The sequence below is a fragment of the Kwoniella shandongensis genome, chromosome 7 (assembly GCF_008629635.2).
Source record: "Kwoniella shandongensis chromosome 7, complete sequence".
Lineage (NCBI taxonomy): Eukaryota > Fungi > Basidiomycota > Tremellomycetes > Tremellales > Cryptococcaceae > Kwoniella > Kwoniella shandongensis.
This window is the reverse complement of record NC_089293.1, coordinates 1,159,424-1,178,798: the sequence shown is the minus strand read 5'-3', so window position 1 is coordinate 1,178,798 and position 19,375 is coordinate 1,159,424. Positions and strand designations below refer to the sequence as shown.

The following is a 19,375-nucleotide window of genomic DNA, read 5'->3' as shown; positions in this document are numbered from 1 at the left end:
ACTTGCTCGTCCAGCAAAGCTATCACATCAATACTCACTCCCTCACTCAGCCAATTGATGCAAGAATTGACACTGCTCTTCCAATGCCCCGGCAAGGTATCCGTCAATGATATTCATAGAGGTCTATCTATATTCACCCATTTGAAAAGAAAACCTCTACGAATGATTGATTGTCTGTCTGTCTGCTTCGCTGACGCTGAATTGAGAATAGGATAATGGGATCAAACACACAAACATGAAACATTTCTTTGCCCTTGCCTTGCCTTTGGCTTTGGCTTTGTCGCCCAGTGATCTGGTGACTAAGCTTTGAATAACTATGAAAAATCTGAAATTGAGAACGTCGAGATGATAACATCTACCTACTCCTACCGCCACGCCTACTCCCACTCCTACTCCTACTCCTACACTTTACTTTCTAATACAGTCACAATCGACCCGAACCCTCAGTCGCCTAATGAATCCCACCATAGGCGTTACCGTTCGTTGTCGGTGCGCCACCGTTGGTTTCTTGTCCCTTGATACGGAATTGCGCAAAGACGGGAATATGATCCGAGGGGAAATGAGCGTTGGGGAATCCAACAACCTTGTCCAAATACTCTCTGTCCACATCACCCAACACACTTGTCACTTTGACCGATTTCGGTGTGTAGAAGATATAATCGATCGCAGCGTCGAAAGTAGGCGTGAAGTTGGTCATCCTCATCTCGCCAATACTAGCTGCGGCACTTCTCAATCCTAATCGATGTTTGAGACCGTTCGCTGTATATCGTCCATATGCGTGTGACATGAAATCCTCGTGATCACCCGCAATCTCTCCGTTGGACAGATAATCGTACACCGCTGAGCCGGAGAGCGAGTTGAGATCGACACACATGATCAGAGGGATATCGGTACCCTTTTCGGATCGCTCGTACTTGGGAGGTCCTCGACCATGGTTGAATTCTGGATCGGAATGAAGCTTCGCGGGCAGATGAGAGAATCGTTCCGTGATCTTCTCGAGTTCCTCCATAAGCATACCGATCTGGACTAGCTTGACATCTCGATATCGGTGATCCCAGTAGATGTGCGAATTGGCCACCAGTAGTCGACTTCCTGACCCATTGAACTCGAGCGAAGCGACGACAGCGATGTTATCTCGTGACATGACACGGTTGAACATGTCTTCTGTTCGCATATCGGTCTTCTGCAAAGCGAGCGCGTTGAATTCGACGACCTGAGCTTCGACAAGGGAGAATCTATTTTAACGTATCACAATCAGCTTGGCTCTTCTCAAGTCAACCACAATGCCTTGACTCACCTCTGATCCTTCCAGAACGTTGCACATCCATCGACTGCTTTCTGCTCCTCTGCTGACATCGTCTTCGCTCTGGATCTCGGATAGTGCACTCCCTCATAACCATGCGCCTTCAGCTGGGGTAAGAAGAACTCGGCGTATTGTCTACAGTCGATTTCTTGCAAACAGATGACATCCGCAGACGCCTGAACAATCTCTGAAAGTATTGTTGACTTTCTGAAATCCCAGTCCAGAGCCCAGGCAGGCGTGTAAGAGTATGTAGTACCGGGGGCGAACGTCGCGCAAAGGATGTTGTAGGTGAGAACGGTGAACGATTCTTGTTTGCCAGATGCGGCTGTATCGAGGTCTGGTTCAATGTTGATCCACTGTCTATCTGGCGGAGAAGGTCCTTCAGGTGCGTGATCTCTCAACCAGGTGATAAGTCCCGTCGTTCCATCCTCCGCTATGATCTTACGATACTGCTCGTTCATCGGGTTTCCCTCGATTCCAAGAGTTTCCAGCTGGTACAAAGTTCCTAACTCGTAAGGTAACGTTGTGAGGTGATTGTCGAAAAGTAACAAGTCTTTCAACTTGCACAGCACCCCTATCTCTGGCGGGATCGAGGTGAGTTCGTTTCCCGTAGCATCGAGAAGTGTGAGTTGTCGGAGTTGTGAGATGACGGATGGTATGGATGTGATGGCGTTGTGGTTGATGTAGAGTGATGTGATGTGTGTGAAGGAGAAAAGTGCTTTCGACAATGTTTTGAGCCGTATTCCACCGAGATCTAAACCAGTCCAAGGTTCGCCTGATCGATCTCCTTCCTTGTCATCGGGGGCGGGGGGTTCGGCGGGTGTCGCTGGATCTGCGTTGGGGGTGGAAGAGGGATCTGAGGGAGGAGGAGGAGTGATGGCTCTATCGACATGGGAGACCACAGATAAGGATGTTTGTTTTCTGTGTATTCCGTTGAGTGCGTTGGATTGAGAGGAGCTGGGACGGTTGTTGGGATCGGTGATGATGACGGCGGAGGGTTTGTTCGTTGCTCGTGATGAGATGGCTGCGGCACGAGCTCTGTGATGCGGTGAAGAAGATAGTCGTGATGTCTGCGACAAAAGAAAACAAGATTAGCGTCATATGTACTTCGATTCTTGTGACTGCGACCCTCACCTCTGCCCGTAAGAGCTGATGTTGCCAGAAAGGCGTCAGGGGCATTGCTGGCTCTGCTCCTCTTGGTGGACTACCTTGTTGACCACCTACACCTCCTCCAAACATTCCCATCCCACCGTATCCTCCTGGACCATGACCTCCTCCTTGGCCTACTGGACCTCCCATTCCACCTCCGCTTCCCGCTCCGAATGCCCCATGGTGTGGTCCTGCGTGGGAGTGTAATCCACCATGACCACCATGAACATGATGACCATGTCCACCACCTCCTACTCCTGATACAGGTGGTGGGCCATAACCTCCTCCCAGAGACGGATATCCACCAGGAGAAGGCATAGGTATTCCCGGCGTGAAAGTCGATGGATGTCTACCCCATCCTCCTGCACCTCCACCTCCCCCAGCACCTCCTCCCCCTCCTCCACCTCCGGCTCCTGCTCCACCTAAACGGACATCACCATTCCCGTCGTGATGCTTTGACCCCGAGGTGCCGCTCGAAGTTTGTTGGGATTGGTGGTGTGGATAGAACATCCAGGTGTGGTTGTACGATTGCTGTGGGAGCGAGAGTAAGCGAGCCATCGGATGTGGGTGTATCGATGAGATATGTGGAGATAGAAAAGGACAAAAAGGATCAATCAATGAGTCAGCTCCTGTTATACGTCTCACGTCACGAAACACTGCCGAATCCCTATCCCCCTTACTCCTTCAGCGAAAGCACTTTGACGAAAGGACCATTCGGCCCTTTCCAGTCTCCAGCACTCTCATACGACCAGTAGACAATATAGCAGAAACGGGAGCAGTTTCAACTTACAAGTACCAATTATTGTTGAATCTGAGTATGACTCGTCGTAAGAAAGGATAATGAGAGGACGATGATGACGACTGTTATTAGCCAGATCGAGCATGGGCGAGCGTAGCAAGGTTTGAGCTGGCTATGGCTTAGATGAGTTGATCAAGTCGCTTTCCGTCGAGTTTGTTGTGTCGAATAGCTGGGAGAGTGACTAAACGACTAGTAGTTGTTTGGTATGGTTGCGAGTTATTGAGTGGACGTCACCGATGGATGTAATGCGAACGCTAAGCAAGCGTAAAGGGGGGATATTTGCGTGCGTGCGTGTGAGTTTATTCGTTCCAAGATGACAAGAAGTATTTACGAAATGATCGAATGGAACAAAAGAGAGAGAGAGAGTGGGATAAGTACTGAACAATCAGTCGTAGTTGACGATATGTGCTTGACTAGACGCTACTCATCGCTTCGTTGGCAATCACTCAATCACTTACTCACTCTATCACTCACTTAGATCACAACGGGGCCGGAAGGAGAGTCAGAGTGGCATACCTACTAATGAAGCAATCGGTAATATTCGGCGTTTCATAAACAATACCCAAGTGTGGCGTCGATCGAACCCCTTGTTTGGGTCTGCGCGTATGCTTTCTCTATTATCTCTGTAACAATAATATCACTGAGATCAAAGTTTTCATTGTCGGGTTGATGCATGGCGATACATTGTGCATGGATTGGGATGGAATGTAAAGGCAACAACAGCACGGTACTTGAATACGAAATTGGGTGAACAGTGTCCCGAAAAGTGAATGATAAAAGAATAGCAAATCTATGACACACGAGTGGAATCGTAAACCGTAAAAACCAAAGATATAACCACGCAGGGGGGAAATAAACATTACTGAAACCATGACTCGTCGTAAAATGAATATTAACATGTAATAAAGAGCATATAACTCTTGCTCTTGTTCGTAAATCGTTACTACTACCTGATATTGGCAAAGCTCGCCATTCCCACCACACCGCCTCCGCTGGATATGCCAGACCTCCCCACCTCCCCTTTGGCTTTCTGGAAAGCGTTCCAGAACCTCAGAGTCTCGTCTCCTGCACCCGTGACAATGGTTTGACCATCAGGACTCATGGCGAGATACAACACTCTGAAAGTGTGGCCTGTTAATGTGGCGATTTGTGTCATCGATGGATACTTCCAGATGTGAATTTGGTTCGTGACAGGACCGGCCGAGTATCCGTGAGTCGACACCAACTCGTTTGAGTTCCGGGACCACATGAGGTTACACACCTGCACGCACAAAACTTGGTTTAGCTTCCTGTAAGACAACCTCCATGGATTCGTCACTCACCTGCGACCCAGTGTCACACTCGCTGACCAAACCACCAGTCAAACTGTTCCAGAACCTGATCTTCTTGTCTGCCGTACCACCGCCACTGGCCAATAATCCCCTCTGGTGTGGACTCCAAGCGATAGCCTTGACAGCAGCTCTGTGCTCTCCAAACCTCCACGTTGGTCGTGCATCTGTGCCTCCCCACACGAACAGCTTATTGTCGTTGCCTCCACTCGCTAATTGATCGGTGTCCGCGTTCCATCTCAGTCCACAAATCTCCTGTTTGTGATGACCGGCGAGCTTGCGGATATATTGGTCAGGTATTCTTGTGTCGCGATGAAGGATCGTTCGATCTCGAGATCCGGACGATAAGATGTGGTTGTTCCACGCTAGTGCGCCGACACGACCCGTGTGACCTGACATGACTCGAATTCGCTTGCAATACTCCGCATCCCAGATCTCGACGAGACCGCTGTTTGTGCCAATAGCCAAAGTGCTCCCCTGTGCCGTTTTAGATTAGCAAGATTTCCAGCTACACAACGACAGCAAACTCACTCTATTTGTCCACTCCAAACCCGTAATGACATCACTGACTTCCTGTCCATCATGTGTTGATGTCACGAGGTCACAAAGCTTTGTCACTTTGCTGGTCTGGGCACTCCACAGGTAAACACATGTGTTGAGACCGACTCCCAGTACGTTGGATGCCGACCATGAGACAAGGTTCAGGTAGAAGTCATCCTACGTGACTACATTAGCTATTGTTGGGCATCTCCCATACAGGTCACTCACCGCCAGCTCAGGCGCATCAAGCACTTTGAAAGGTGTCCTCGATATTGGTCGGACTCCTTTTCGGGGGCTCAACAATACTCTCTGACTTTCCTTCCCAACCGGACTCAAGCTGTACGCGGGGTGATTCATATCTTCCAAGCCGTCACCAACGCCAGTCACACCACTCAGACCACCATTCGTCAGAGAGGACATTCGATTTGCGCTCGGGGATGTGAAGTTTAGGAGGCGTTTCTTTGTAGGAGTTGAAGGAGAACCGAATCCGCCAGTATTCGGTGGAGGCGAGAAGGCTGATCTCCGACCTGCAGAGTTAGGTGGTGAGGATCCTTGCCGAGACGTTCCAGACGTCAGCGCGACTTGGGATTGATGGGCTCTGTGGTGGGAAGAGCTTGGCCCAGCACCTGGAGGTCTTCCATGGCCAGATGTCGGGGTAGAAGGAGCATGCATGGGAAGAGGAGGAAGAGTGGAAGCAGGTGACAGCTCTCGGTCTCCATGACGATCTCTATCTCCGTTGGCGTGAGTCATCGCAGGCGGAGGGTGATGATGTAATGGTGTGTTGCCGGCGCTGGAGATCGGATAGGAAGATGATGGGTGAGAAGGAATATTGGAGGTATCGAATGTCATGGGTTGACGCATTTGCTGATGGCGAGTTCTGGGTTGACTGACAGGTGAAGCGGTTCGAGAAGGCGATTGTGAAGGAGGGAAGAGTTCGGTTTTCAGAAGATGAGTGAAGGTAGCATCCACTTGCTCTGAGTGACGTTGAGCGATGAGCGTTGAATCTCTGTCTCAGCAGCAGGTTACTCACCCCTTCTGACATCACCATCCGTTGCTAGACCATGCCCGCTTTTTCTTCTCCCTTTGATCTTCCCAGCCGCTTGCCCCGACATCCCGTTCGCATCCGCCATCAAATGATACGCTGCATGCAGATCGGTACCGTCTCTTGTCGGTATAAACCTGCGGAATGAGCCATCAGCGTCACCGTCCTTCCTTTTGTGTCCAGTTGAACGAAAGGAAATCCCTTCTTTCGGCCTGTAACGTTCCTCACCCAGAGTGTATCTGGCCTCGTGTGATAAGAGAGGCAGACTCACCTGTCTCCGTACTCCCTCACGACACCTTTGCCCTTCGCATTTCCCCCGCTAACACTCAATGAAAGCGGACTCATTCCTCTCGGACTACCATTCCTCATCGGACTGGTGATATCGCCAAACACATCGCCCTTTCCACCTCCACCAGGAGCACCGCCGCTTGTCGATCTCAGCTCATATCGAGGCGAGTTGGATACAGGCGAAGGTGGAAGGGCGGTAGATCGTATCCGACGTGAGAACTCGGTATCGTATATTGACATGATGGCTTATTTGACAATTCAGTCGAATGTATGGATGGATGGAGTGATGATCGAGGTAGCGAGAGACGATGAGTGATGCTGCGAATGATTGCTCGTCGAACGCTTTCGTAAGGGTTGGAGATAGGGCTATTCTTGAAGAAGGAGGAAAAGATGAAACGTTGTAAGATAATAAGAGACGTGATTGTTTTCCCTCTATTGTTGTTTCACTCGCTCTGTTGTTTCGTTGTTGATGTTGAACTTGAAGAAAGAAAAAAAATACAGATTTCGAAGTAGGAAATGGACAATGCAATGATGAAAGAGGGGAGGTTGAGTGGCGAGGAGAAGAAGGAGGATGAGGACTGAGGGTTTGTTTGACGACTGAAAGAGGAAGAGGGTGGATGGATGGATGGGATTGAGAACCAGAATGACAGGTGAAGTGAGTGTGTGTCTATGGATGGACACTTGCCACCTCTCGAAGCTCCCGCACGGATCGAGGTTAATCAACAGACTAAGGGGAGGGGCAATTAAATGACACGTTTGGTTTACGTAACAAATAGCTGCACCGAGGAACCCTTGTTGTTGATATCAGATCCCTGGTACCGCTATTTTCGGAAACGACAAGCGGTTGCAGGCACAAGGTTGACTGTTCTTGACAGGTGATTCAGAAGGAGATGACGGAGTAAGGAGTACACGACCACCATACTGCCATTGGGAGTACTGAAAAGCAGGCATTTATTGTGTATGGCGTACAAGTGATCCAAAGTGATCTCTACCTCTTACCTCTTACCCCTTTTCCATCAAGGGTCGTCGGGGTGGTTCTAGCCCCTTTGTATTACGTTGTTTTACCGATCTGCATACCATACCATAAACTTGTTCACGAAAAGGTGGTCTGACGCGCGTGTCTCAGTCTGATACCGGTAGTAAGTGAGTAGTGCAGCATTGATATTCCGCAGCGGTGCGTTTTACACGAGGTACGGGTACAATAATAATATCTTATTGTTGGAAGATTGATCTAATCTCATCACATCTAAACGAACCGTAGTCGTACTGCATCGCTTTCGTACTTTTCTACAACTATCATTCCATCTTCTCACGCAGCTTGAGAGTACTTGTACAAGCTTAGTTGAAAGGAAACGACTTTTCCACGCATCGTCCGTACAAACCTTTCAATCACAAAATCATACCCCGATGACAGTGCTTGCTTCAACCTCTCTGAACAACGACCGCGTCAACATATCATAAATCTTTGTTCCTTCAATCCCATCTCTGAACGACTATACGACCTTCACGACACGACAGGACGACACCATATACCGCACTGAGAACGAACGAGCGAAGATTGGGATCTAGCGACCACAGTCAAGCGGATTTGTATCGCTGGAACAAATCCACAACTCGTGGTGACCGACTGCGAGATATTTCAGCCCGATCCATCACGGCCATCCGCCCTTGGGCCTCGGTGACACAGCCAATCACACGCACACCATCTTCACGCCATTTTACCTTGTAGTAGATTGCCCTTCATCGCCTATCTCCTCTTGACGCTTTACGCCTAACAATCCGCCTTCCCTCTCTACCGTCAAGATGTCATCATCAACAACAGCATCTGCCACCGCTTCGGCAGCTACGACCAGTGCCAAGGGCATCGTCGACTCCGCCGCCAACCCTTCTTTCAAAATCGTCGGTATCTGCTTAGCTGTGGGCAGTGGTCTACTAATCGGAGCAAGTTTCGTGATCAAGAAGAAGGGGTTGATACAGTCGACCAAGAAGTATGGTAATCAGGCAGGAGAAGGACATGGGTATCTGAAGAGTTGGTTGTGGTGGGCTGGTATGATCACGATGATCTTGGGGGAGGTGTGTAATTTTGTGGCATAGTGAGTGTTGATCGTTCCATCTCCCATCTCAACAACGTAGATGACGGCCAGATTAACAACGATTGCTTCCTTAGCGCTTTCACCGAAGCTATCCTTGTCACGCCCATGGGAGCGCTTTCTGTCGTGGTGGCTGCTATTCTCTCCCATTTCCTTCTGAACGAGAAGCTCACCTTTTTCGTAAGTTTATCATCCACTACTCTCTTTTGCCAGCTGTGGAAGTTTGCCTTCTGACACTCGCATTCGTTACAGGGATGGATCGGTTGTACACTTTGCATAATGGGAGCTGTTATCCTTGCTCTCAACGCCCCCGAGCAACAATCCGTAACCACCATCAATGGCTTCAAACACTTCTTCCTCGCCCCCGGCTTCCTGGTCTGGACAGGTCTTCTCATTGCCATCAGTCTTGTCCTCGTCTTTTGGGCAGCACCACGATGGGGCAAGAAAAGCATGATGCCGTACATCAGTATCTGCTCGCTGATCGGCGGGATCAGTGTGAGCTGTACGCAGGGCTTGGGAGCCAGTATCGTGACGAGTATACAAGGGTGAGTTGAGCTTGAGCTCGTTCTTGTAAATAACAACTCAGCGGCTGACAACTGCTGCAGGAATAATCAAGTCAAGAATTGGTTCTTCTGGTTCTTGTTTGTCTTCGTTGTTGTAACCCTGCTCACTGAGTAAGTTGCCACAGGCCGTTCGTCTTGACCACGGACTAACATATGACACAGAATCAATTACTTGAACAAAGCTCTCGAGTTGTTCAAGTGAGTGCAATCTTTACCACTGTCTGATGCTTCTGCTAACCCTCACCAGTACATCGATGGTCGTGCCCGTTTACTTCTGCTTCTTCTCGTCTGCGACTCTCATCACATCCTTCATCCTGTATCAAGGATTGAAAGCGTCCGCCGTGACACTCATCACCATGGTTCTCGGCTTCCTGGTTACCTGTCTCGGGATCACCCTTTTACAACTCTCGAAAGTCGACCCGACCACCCTGGACAAGCTTGATCGAAAATCGACAATTCTCATGCAAGCCGCTCAACATCAAACGGAAGATTCAGAGAAGGGACAGGTCTCTGCTCTTGAGGATCCAGGTATGGACGCGTTGCGAGGAGGTTTCGGTGCTGTTGGAAGTATCATTCGAGCGAGGAGCGTGAGCAGGAGGATGAGTAGTGCGAGTAGTATGGCAGGCGGGAAACCAATGTACTCTTATGACTCTGGCAACCTGTCGACACATGGACTGGGGAACTTGCAGCGGTACCAACGTGAGTTGTTTGAGATGCGTTGTTACGAGACAGGTTGCGTTGAAGCTGAACTGATATCATACTGAGCAGTTTCTGATGGGCCAATGCACGATCCCATGCCATCGGACGCCATGGATAACATCTCCTTACACTCAGCTAGATCGCCTACCAATCTCAGTGGACATGGCTTCCCTAACAACTACTTTCCTCCTCAGAGATCGAAAAGTCACCTCAAGGTGAGTGAGACTCCAACAACATGTGTCGTGCTAGCTGACCTGGTCGCTCTTATTCAGTTCGAGGAAGCCGATGTTGTTCATCAGTACCACTACGGTCACGCTCCTGATCAGGATGCAACACATACCACGCGACCCTCCGCCACCCCCATCTCACCTAACAGATCGCATTCCGGTGACGCGTCGAGCGGACACGGTGGACTCACCTCGCACATACCTTTCCTCAGTCACAGACAGGCTTCTGCCGGTGCTATATACCCTCCAGTGATGGAGGAAGATGAGGATCTGGCCGAGAAGGAAGTTGGGAAGGATAACGGCACGCGATCATATCTGCATCCTGCGTCTTTGACCGACGAGCCATCCTCTATTACACCTTCCGCACGAGCATACTCGGACCCCTACGCGCCATATCAATCCCCTGGAGCAGGGTTCGAACAAGATCCTCAGAATGCCAAACACTTACATCCCGGCCATCGTGGTCTTAGCGGGTTATTCCAATTCCACTCCGGACCCGATCTCTCCCTACATGTTCAGAACAAACAACGGAGCAAGTCGAAAGACCGACAACAAAGCTCGTCTGATAAACGGGAGAAAGATTTCCCTCATACCCCCATGTCGAAGAAGAACAGAGACGAGGAGATGGAGAGGGAAGAAAGAACTGCGTTGGTGATGAATGATTATGGAAGTGACAGTGAAGGTGGGGAGACGAAAGAGTCTGAAGAAGAAGAAGGACTGAAGTCAGCTGTGGACCATGAGAATGTAGCGACCTTGGGGGCGGCGACGAGAGTACAGTTGAATCCACCAATCTCCAGACCGATGGGTCAGACGAAGAGTGGCAATGGAAGTGGGAGTGGGAGTGGTCTGATGGGACCAAGAGGGCCAAAGGGCAAGGGTCCAGATCCACCCGGGTTCGCAGGCCCAAGATACGGAGCGTAGAAAAGAATGTAAATACTGCAAATAGCGCAGATGAGGAAAGGGAGAGGAATGTCGTACACGAAGCAGAAGGCAGGACAATTGAGGATCTGTTGTTATATTTGTAGAATTCAGTCTTTGTAACGACAAAGATGTACATATGCTGTTTGCAGTCCGATCGTGGAAATGATACTAAGGTCTGTGTGAGTACTGTGAGGAAACCCAAAGCATAGATCCACCGACGTGCTGTGGGATGAGAGGGTCCGAGCGGGGTTGCTTGACGCAAATCAATAGTCATTACAATACGGCACATCCCCAGCATCACGTTGTCCTTTTCCTCTTCTTCAGCAACAACCCTCATAAGGAAGAGTTACTGTGCAACAAACAATACTCAACTGTGACACCTACGATATAATATATCATGACAAACATCACAACTCCTGATACGCTTCCAACCGAGGTCAAAGAGAAGATATGGACCGAACGCAAACTCCTCGTCCCTTCCAAGCTCCTCTTTCTCTCATCAAGGACATATGACGAACTCGTCCCAGTTCTGTATCATACACTGGTCATCAACGAACGTACGGCACCTTCCAGATTCTTTGGCGTCAAAGATATTTCGAGTCCCGGTTGGGAGAGGAAGTATCCAAGTGGCGAGGGGAGGAAGGTGGAGACCTTGAAGGATATGGTAAGAAGTTTGTGTTTGAGGATTATGAAGGATTGGTCGGGTTCGCTAAAGCTATGATGGAAACGATCTACGCAGGATCCCCATCGGCAGAATATCTGCTCTTGCACGCCCTAGAGTGACCAAAGCTGTGTGCCCAGTGGACTTTGAGGGGACGTTCAGCGTGGAGAGCCCCAGAATTCGGACACTTTCTCGACTTGAGGTTCTCCCGACTGGCACAGGAAGGCCTCAGATCGTCTGAAGCTCATTCTATCGGAACTCGGATCACATGATAATACCATCGTCGTGATAGATTAATCTGCAGTACTCTACAACCCTAAAACAGATTTCAACGTCTGGTTTGGCATATGACACGATGGCGACTGTCTTTATGTCGAAGAGAGATATAAAAGCAACATTAGCCTCTGGAATTCGCCACACAGATGAATATCAGTGTTCCATATTGACCCATTGTGCATACAACAACATGCATACGATCACACCACCTCTCTTGGTCGAGTCCCCTCGCCTCGCGCTCTCGCGTCAGCTTTCGCCAGCAATGACCATGATCTCGTACTTGCAGATAAGATTGAAGCCGAGGTCATGCGGGCTACAACATTCGTCAACCCGTCAGAAGTCCGTCCAATCAACGCATCATGCGCTAAGCACATGGTGGCCGAAGTGTTCCGCACCGTAGTCGTGGATACGGCCAAGGTGAACTACATCGTGGATATCAATGCCACAAAGAAACGCACGACGAGCCCAGCGCAAATACAATTGGGTTTGATCGAGACCCTCGTAATTTCCGGACCACCGAGCCTACGCTCCTTGGCAACCACTCTTCCGCTCATCGCGGGAGAGGGATCCCAAGTACCTCTCTCACATCAAGTCTCAACCGTCCAATTCGAGCATGCCGCCTTCGAGAGTCTCAGATCAGTCATCGAGAGACGACTTGCATCGGGACGAATGTAGTTCGAACCTAGAACACAAAGCTCGCTGTTGGAACTAACTTTCCATGCGAGTCCGGCTCCTGAACGTCTCGTGGTGAACAATGTGTTGTACTAGTGATATATATAAGATACGAACCACGCTGTTTCATAAAGACCCAGTCCTGTTGTATGTTAGTACTGTAGATCGGATAAACAGATAATGAATAGACGTGCAGAGGTTTTGTTTCCGTCCAACGTCTCCTCGACGATACCCATCTCAAGGCGAGGTCCACCTGGAACAGGAATTTGTTCGAGCTTCTATCGATGATTGATCCAACTCGTTATTCCCCTCTCCCCACCGTTCTTTCAACGTTGAACGTTTCGGCGATATTGCGCTGTGCAATCACAACACCTGACTGGAGGAGTCAGCATGGACGCACCGGGGATCCGGAGTGAAAGGGGTCTGTGCGACCCAAAAGCTCCGACGCCACATAACCACAACACACACACACACACAAAATCGCATGGTCCCCTTTCCTCCGATATCCGTTTCACGTTTTTCCTGTCGATCATCTCGTCTTCCTTCAAGTTTCCAAAAAGTGAATTGAATCAATTCATCCATTTCTTCGTTCATTCATGCGACATGCACGACACAAAAAATGCAAAAACTACAGCACCCGGGATTCCCAAGTGGTCCCCCACCTTGGTACTAACCGAGCGATACCCAGCTTAGCTGCGCAGATTTAGATGCATGGTCCGTGTAAAAAGCGTATCAGAAGCTACCTATGATAAAAGGAGAAGAACGAGCCTGTCTACACTGCTGCTTGGACGAGGAGAGTTCTCGCCCTAGCCCTAACCAACGCGACTGAGATAGACATAAGCATCCAGCCATATGAAGCCCCTGGCATGTTCCACCGCTTCCATTCAGAAATCTTCGCCGCAGTCTCTTCGTCCTGTAAACCACCCGTCGATAACACCAGCGGGGTGAAGAGCCCGGTACCTTCCACTCGCGCTCTCTCTTCCGCTGGTAGACCAGTCACCTTCCTCCTCGCCTGTTGAGCTAACACCTTCAAAGCCCTTCTCATCGCATCTTCCCCCCATAGGCCTTCCCTTTCCAGCTTCTCCACTTCCAGCCTCTCCTCCCTAGTCTTTCCATTTGATCGAAGCGCTTCTTGATAGGTCGGCGCAAAGAGGGAGACAATCTTCAGGTCATACTCCTCGGCGAGCGCATGTCGATTGTCCGAATCGTCCAAGGTCACCCTGATGTCGTTGAGCCGATCGAGCCGATCCAGAATGTATGGTTCCTCGACTACGGAGGAGCCTGGGATCGATCTCAGAGCAGCCGCAAGTCTATGTTTGATCGCGTCGTGTCTCGCCTTGATGAACCTGCTTCTCCCTGTGCAATTCTCGTCGTGGCCTAGTGAGTTTGGGATCGCACACTTCCTACAGTTACCCTGGTATCCTGCTCGCAATGTTCGGTATAATAAGGCTGATTGTATCGCGGCATTTGGGATGACAAACCGGGGTGCTGAAGGGATGGCAGATAACCACTTGCGACCAAGCTGAGAGGCTGATTCGACAACCGAGATCCTGTCCTGGAGGGGTAGAGAGGCCATTAGAGTGTTGTATTTGATAGTGTTGGCCTCTTTACAGAGTTCCCGTTGGGACAGGGGGTCGATCGGCTCATCAAGCCCGTCTACAATCGCGAGAAGAGACGTTATCGCCATGGATGATGAAGCCTTGTAGGCGAGAGGCGCGTACTCCCGATAGGAAGCGAGCCCAATACCTCCCATAGCCGGAGGTAGGGAGAGAAGCTGTCGATCGAGCGAAGAGCGGGTGGGTTCAGGGCCAGATCCCCTAATGCGGTCCAATGCCTCCCACAGAAGGTTGTCCAGGTTGTCCCACAGGTCGGTAAGGTCTGACGACATGAGCGTTCGTTGAAGGTGCCGGAGCCGTTGATGACAGGATAACCGGAGGATGAGTAATGCGTGTTGTTTCGGCAGCAGGTCCAAGTGCTGTAAGCTGTCTCTGACCTCCCCAATCTTCTCTTGTAGGAAACAACGCCTAGCCTCCGTCGATCCCACACACGATCCCAACAATCGAAATCCATCCTTGCTTGTTCTAACCGTCTCTATCTCTACCTGCTTACACTTCGTCCTATTGAGCCTAAGCGGCGACCCATCACGCCCAAAGTACTCCGTCGCCACTTGCAGTGCGTCCTCGTCTTCTCCCAGGATGAATATGTCGTCTAAGTAGGCGAGTACGAGGTATTTCTCGCCGAGCAGGGCTTGTAGCTCTCCCACAGCGTCCTTGATGGCGAGGGAAAACAGTAGAGGTCCGAGTGGATCGCCTTGCTTAACTCCTTCCGAAGACTCGATCTCGACCGTCGTGCTGTTCGAGTGGACCAGTAGCTGCGAGGGCGTTCCGTACGACCATGTTACCGCCTTGAGGAAGCTAGGAGCATGCTTGCGGATTGCTGCTGCCAAGAGGTGCCGATACAACGCATTAAAAGCATTGGAAGCGTCTAATGATGTGAGGAATCGGAACCGTTTGAACGCTGGGTGCCTGTCGATCGTCTTCTGTACCGCATGGATGGCTGTCTCCACTCCTCCTTTCGATCCTACACCGAACTGATTTGCAGAAAGAGTGTCAGGATCGAAGTTGGATGTAAAGATCGCCTTCATTGCTAGCCTGTAGAACATCTCCCCCACCGCTATCGGCCTTACTCCACCGTCTGGCTTGAGTAGTGGGGTCAACCTCGCCACGCGCAACATGTCCTTTCCTTCCATTATCCCACTTGCAATTTTGGCTGTCATCGTGGTGAGGAACTGTCGGAATGGGCCCTCCGTGCAGGCAAGGGTAATGAGCTTGACTGTCCACCCAGACGGGCCTGGGGAGGTGTCCGGATTGAAGCTGCCCAGTGCCAGCAGCACGTCGTTGGCCTCGGGGACTGTAGGAACCGCTGAGTCGACACGCAACGCTTGGGCAAATGGAGACTCTTGCCCAAGTGGGTGTTTGTCGCGTAGGGATTGGATCGTCTTGTCGTCGAGCTCCGCTACCTTCGCATCCGCTGTCAGCAACCTCGCTGCCTTCCTAATAAGCCCAGCTTCCACCATCTGCTTCGCCTTCGCTGCTGCGCTCCTGGTAGGTCCCGGTGTGACTTCCTGTGCTGTTGGCCAGGGCACCTCGGGGTACATGGAGAGTCGTTCCGTCACCGCCGCATGTCCATTCCTCATGTTCGGCACGAGTCCGACCTTAACTAACGCAAGGATGTCGAACAGGGCTTTCTCCGACGGCTCGGAGTTGTACCTTTCAGCTAGCCTGTTAACACAGGTAACAAACGGACGAACTAGGTTCGGGTGAAGGTGCTTTATAGACCCTGGGAGGGGGAGCAGGTCCGCCACCGTATGTTGTGTCTCTTCAGCGGTCGGTAGGTGAGTTGCTGGAGCGGCCGGACGCTGGGTGGCTGTGGTCCCGGAGGAGACCCTCGATGGGTTTCGGCCCCTGGACGCGGGTACAGGAGGAGTCGGCGGTGGAGGACGTGGCATAGGAGGCGGTGGCGGGGGTTGAGGAAACGGTTCATCCGGAGGAGGAGAGGGAGACGGCGATGTAGGGCTGACAGGACCCATAGGGTCCGATCTCGGTTCGTCTCGCGATAACCTCAGCGATGGAGGCGTGGGGTGTGCGGGTGCTGGGGTTGTCGATGGTGTTGGTGCCGCTCCCGCAAACACTCGCATGCGCATCGCTCCTGACGCCGAGAGGTTTGGAATCGTCGGGAAAGTGAAGCTTCTGTCTCTGTCCTTCTCCCTCACTACAAACTTCGTCCCTCCTGACAGCCTCCAGATCATCTCGTCCGTTCTACCCTTACAAGATGGAAGGTGGCTACCCATTGCTGCCCTTCCGGGTTTCATCACCGTCCCGCAATCCCCACAGGTTTGGATAAGGTGTTTGCATATCCCGAAGTCCAATTGGACAAAGGGGGCTCGGAGGTGATTCTTCGGGTTCCTGCAGTGATCGAAGATGTTAGTTCCGGTGAACGCTGGGCATATGGGGCATGGAATTGACGCCGCGACCGGCGCTGAGGCCCTCGGGGCACTCGCTTCCGCCTTGGACTGGGCAGGTGGGCCGTTGAATAGCTGGCTTGCGGTTGGTCGTGGGTCTCTTGCACGACTAGCAGCCGTTGATGCTAAGTATGACGGAGGTTTAGTCGAAGGTGGTCGCGGCATGGTCACGTGACGGTAAACCGTGGTCTAAATTCGCAAGGCAAGGGGGGAGAGGTTGCGTGTAGAAACTAGCGTGGGAAAGTGGAGGTAAACCGCGGTTTAAACCACGGTTCTGGGTACAAAACCGCGGTTTGAAAAATAACCCGACCGTGGGAAGGTGGAGGTTGACCGTAGAAGTTCGCTCAACCAACTACACCACTCGAGCCCTTTGTTTACCTAGTAAACAAGGCCTGTGCGCTAGCAGCAGCGTCAACGGCAGCGGGCTCCAGTTGTGAGCAGAAGGCGAGAGGATTGGACTACGGAGTGAGGATGATGGGACAGAGGGGAGAGATTCGGGGGGAGGGGCGAAGGAATGGGACAAAACCGCGGACTGGCCACCGAGTTACGGGCGTTGCGAGGTTGGTGGTGTCGCCGATGTTTACGATGGTGACAACGCCTGTTGTGGTGATCCGATCGGTCTGAAACTTGTCCGAGACGTGCCCGTACTGGTAGAGAAGCGATGTGTGGAGTGTCGGGCTGGGGGGAGTAGTGGAAGTCGAGTTATGGGAAGAAGTTTGATTCTCAGAGTTGAGTGACTCTGGGAGCCTTCTCGGCGTCGGCGACGGCGACGGAGGCTGTCCCCAGCGAAGCGGAAAGTACTGGCGTGATCAACGGAGTAAGAGCTTTCGAAAGGTGGTACTTCTGCGCAGATCAGACGGGATGCGGCGTTTTCTGGGTTCTATGGCCGTAGATGAAAACCAGGAAAATGGCATGGACAAGTATTGACAGCTTTTTCCGGTACTGCGCGCCTATTATCTTTAACGTCAAATGCACGGACCCCCCTTGGTCACTCTCATCGACATTGATCGTGATATACAGTACCCGTAGTAAACAAGTGGTAGAATCGTTGCAGATAAAGCTTGTCATGTGTGAGACATTGATGCATTCTTCGCATACGTTCTACAGTCCACTAATACCTTTGCTTCAGATCTTTCCTACGCCATGTCAACATCACCAGCATTTGTCTATACCATCGCTAGTCAGCTTCTGTCTCTGTCTTACGTTGTGAAGATGCACTCACGGCGTCCTTGTTCATGAAACTGTCCAACTCCTTATCGAGATCTCCTTCATTAGTGGGACCACGTCTAGGTGCTCGTGCAGCTCCACCACCACCACGACCGGCAGGTGCACCTCGTCCTCTTACAGGTCTGTCCGCACGAACAAGTGTAAGCAAAGGATGTCAATGTGTACCAAAACACCTACCCGCCTCGACCACCTCGACCACCTCTAGCGTTTTGTGCAGCAGGTGCATTACCGCCTTGGATCCTGGCAAGCAGTGATTGACCAGTCGCAGCGCCGCCAGCACCAGCACCAGCACTACCACCGCTAGGAGCACCAGGTCGACCAGCCTTCGCCACGATAGGAGGAAGAAGTCGAATCGAGATTGTTTGGCCTGTCAAGTACGTTATGTCAGCCACATGGCAACGGCAGTAGTCGTCACAGACGATTTACTCACCCTTGGTCATGGCACCGTCAAACTTGTTGATGGCAATCTTGGCCTGTTGGGGAGAAGCAAACTCCATGGTGGCTTCACCCTTAGATCGACCGGAACGATCGTACTGTGGAGTTAAAACGCCATCTATAGTGCGACCCAACACGATCAGCTGTCTGTCTCCGCATGGATGAGGGGCCGGCCAGCTTACCAAGAAAAAAGACAGAGAATGCGGAGCATAAGCATTTTATCCCTCTTGTTGGTGATTCACAACGATCTCTCTCGACACTTTCCCCTAAGATTCATTCGAGTCGCTTGGCTCGACCTCATGACAACGAGTCATGGCATACCGCTCATACCGAAGCCGAGGAGGATTGCGGAAAGATGCAGGACATCCCGTTCCTTGATCATTGCAAATGGATTAGACGCTTACACGGATAGTGGGACCTTGAACAAGTGTCCCAGCTTGAGAAAAGATGTTCTACGTGACCAGCTTGGTCAGTCTCGTAACCCCACCGCATGTCGTATGTCAGGAACCCACCTTGAGATCCGCAGGTGTTACTTCGTAGTGCAACCCGATCACCTCGATCCTTGTTGATACTCCAGTGAAGACAGCTCCAGTACCGACAATAGCGGGGTTAGGTCCGTTTCCACGTCCTCGACCTCCTGCTGGTCCTTGATAAGCGTCGTGTACCCATTTGTCTTCAGTAGATCTTGATGGAGGTCGCTACGAGACATGGCGGGGATTAGCACGGTACTACAACTACGGCGTCACGCAGCGGGAGGGGTTGACGCACAGTGTAAGGCGTGTTGTTGGCGCGTCGTTCGTTACCCGTGCTAGTTCGAGGTGCAGACTTTCGAGGTTGAGATGGCGTCTTGTTGCCACGCTTCTCGGTGATCATATCGTCAAGAGATCTGTCAACGTCCATTTTGATCAGTTTTGTTGGTTGGAAGGTGTGGTGATGAAGGTACAGGGGACTGAATGGATTGTAGTAGTGTAAGAATTAAGAAGAATAGACAATTGATGGAGCAGCGAGATGCTAAATCAGCGAGTATGAGCTGGCGACATGAGCGCTGTTCGATCACTTTCAGCGCACGCCTATCTCTCGGTTGAGTTTAGTATTGTGCCTGGATTTGACGCGTCTCGAGAAGTTGGAGGTATG

At 51.1% G+C, this 19,375-nt stretch overlaps 4 protein-coding genes across 4 annotated transcripts; 1 reads left to right on the top strand and 3 right to left on the bottom strand.

Annotated features, from left to right (window-relative positions):
* Positions 1-451: 451 nt before the first annotated feature.
* Positions 452-2,962, bottom strand: CI109_104313 (glucose-repressible alcohol dehydrogenase transcriptional effector; the record flags this gene model as incomplete). Its single annotated transcript, XM_032005440.2, has 3 exons — positions 452-1,235; positions 1,298-2,373; positions 2,438-2,962. The coding sequence occupies 3 exons, from the start codon at positions 2,960-2,962 to the stop codon at positions 452-454; spliced, it is 2,385 nt and encodes a 794-aa protein (XP_031860401.2).
* Positions 2,963-4,197: 1,235 nt separating this feature from the next.
* Positions 4,198-6,689, bottom strand: CI109_104312 (uncharacterized protein; the record flags this gene model as incomplete). The annotated part of the gene is made up of 6 exons (XM_032005441.1): positions 4,198-4,512; positions 4,574-5,056; positions 5,111-5,296; positions 5,348-6,093; positions 6,150-6,298; positions 6,433-6,689. 6 exons carry the CDS (start codon positions 6,687-6,689, stop codon positions 4,198-4,200), a joined length of 2,136 nt encoding a protein of 711 aa, XP_031860402.1.
* A 1,563-nt stretch (positions 6,690-8,252) lies between these two features.
* On the top strand, positions 8,253-10,949 carry CI109_104311 (uncharacterized protein; the record flags this gene model as incomplete). The annotated part of the gene is made up of 8 exons (XM_032005442.1): positions 8,253-8,542; positions 8,617-8,719; positions 8,792-9,084; positions 9,145-9,213; positions 9,265-9,300; positions 9,350-9,801; positions 9,871-10,016; positions 10,074-10,949. 8 exons carry the CDS (start codon positions 8,253-8,255, stop codon positions 10,947-10,949), a joined length of 2,265 nt encoding a protein of 754 aa, XP_031860403.1.
* A 6,766-nt stretch (positions 10,950-17,715) lies between these two features.
* CI109_104310 (uncharacterized protein) lies at positions 17,716-19,141 on the bottom strand (the record flags this gene model as incomplete). The annotated part of the gene is made up of 7 exons (XM_032003959.1): positions 17,716-17,745; positions 17,802-17,928; positions 17,984-18,173; positions 18,237-18,339; positions 18,646-18,693; positions 18,754-18,939; positions 19,010-19,141. The coding sequence occupies 7 exons, from the start codon at positions 19,139-19,141 to the stop codon at positions 17,716-17,718; spliced, it is 816 nt and encodes a 271-aa protein (XP_031861561.1).
* Positions 19,142-19,375: the final 234 nt, after the last annotated feature.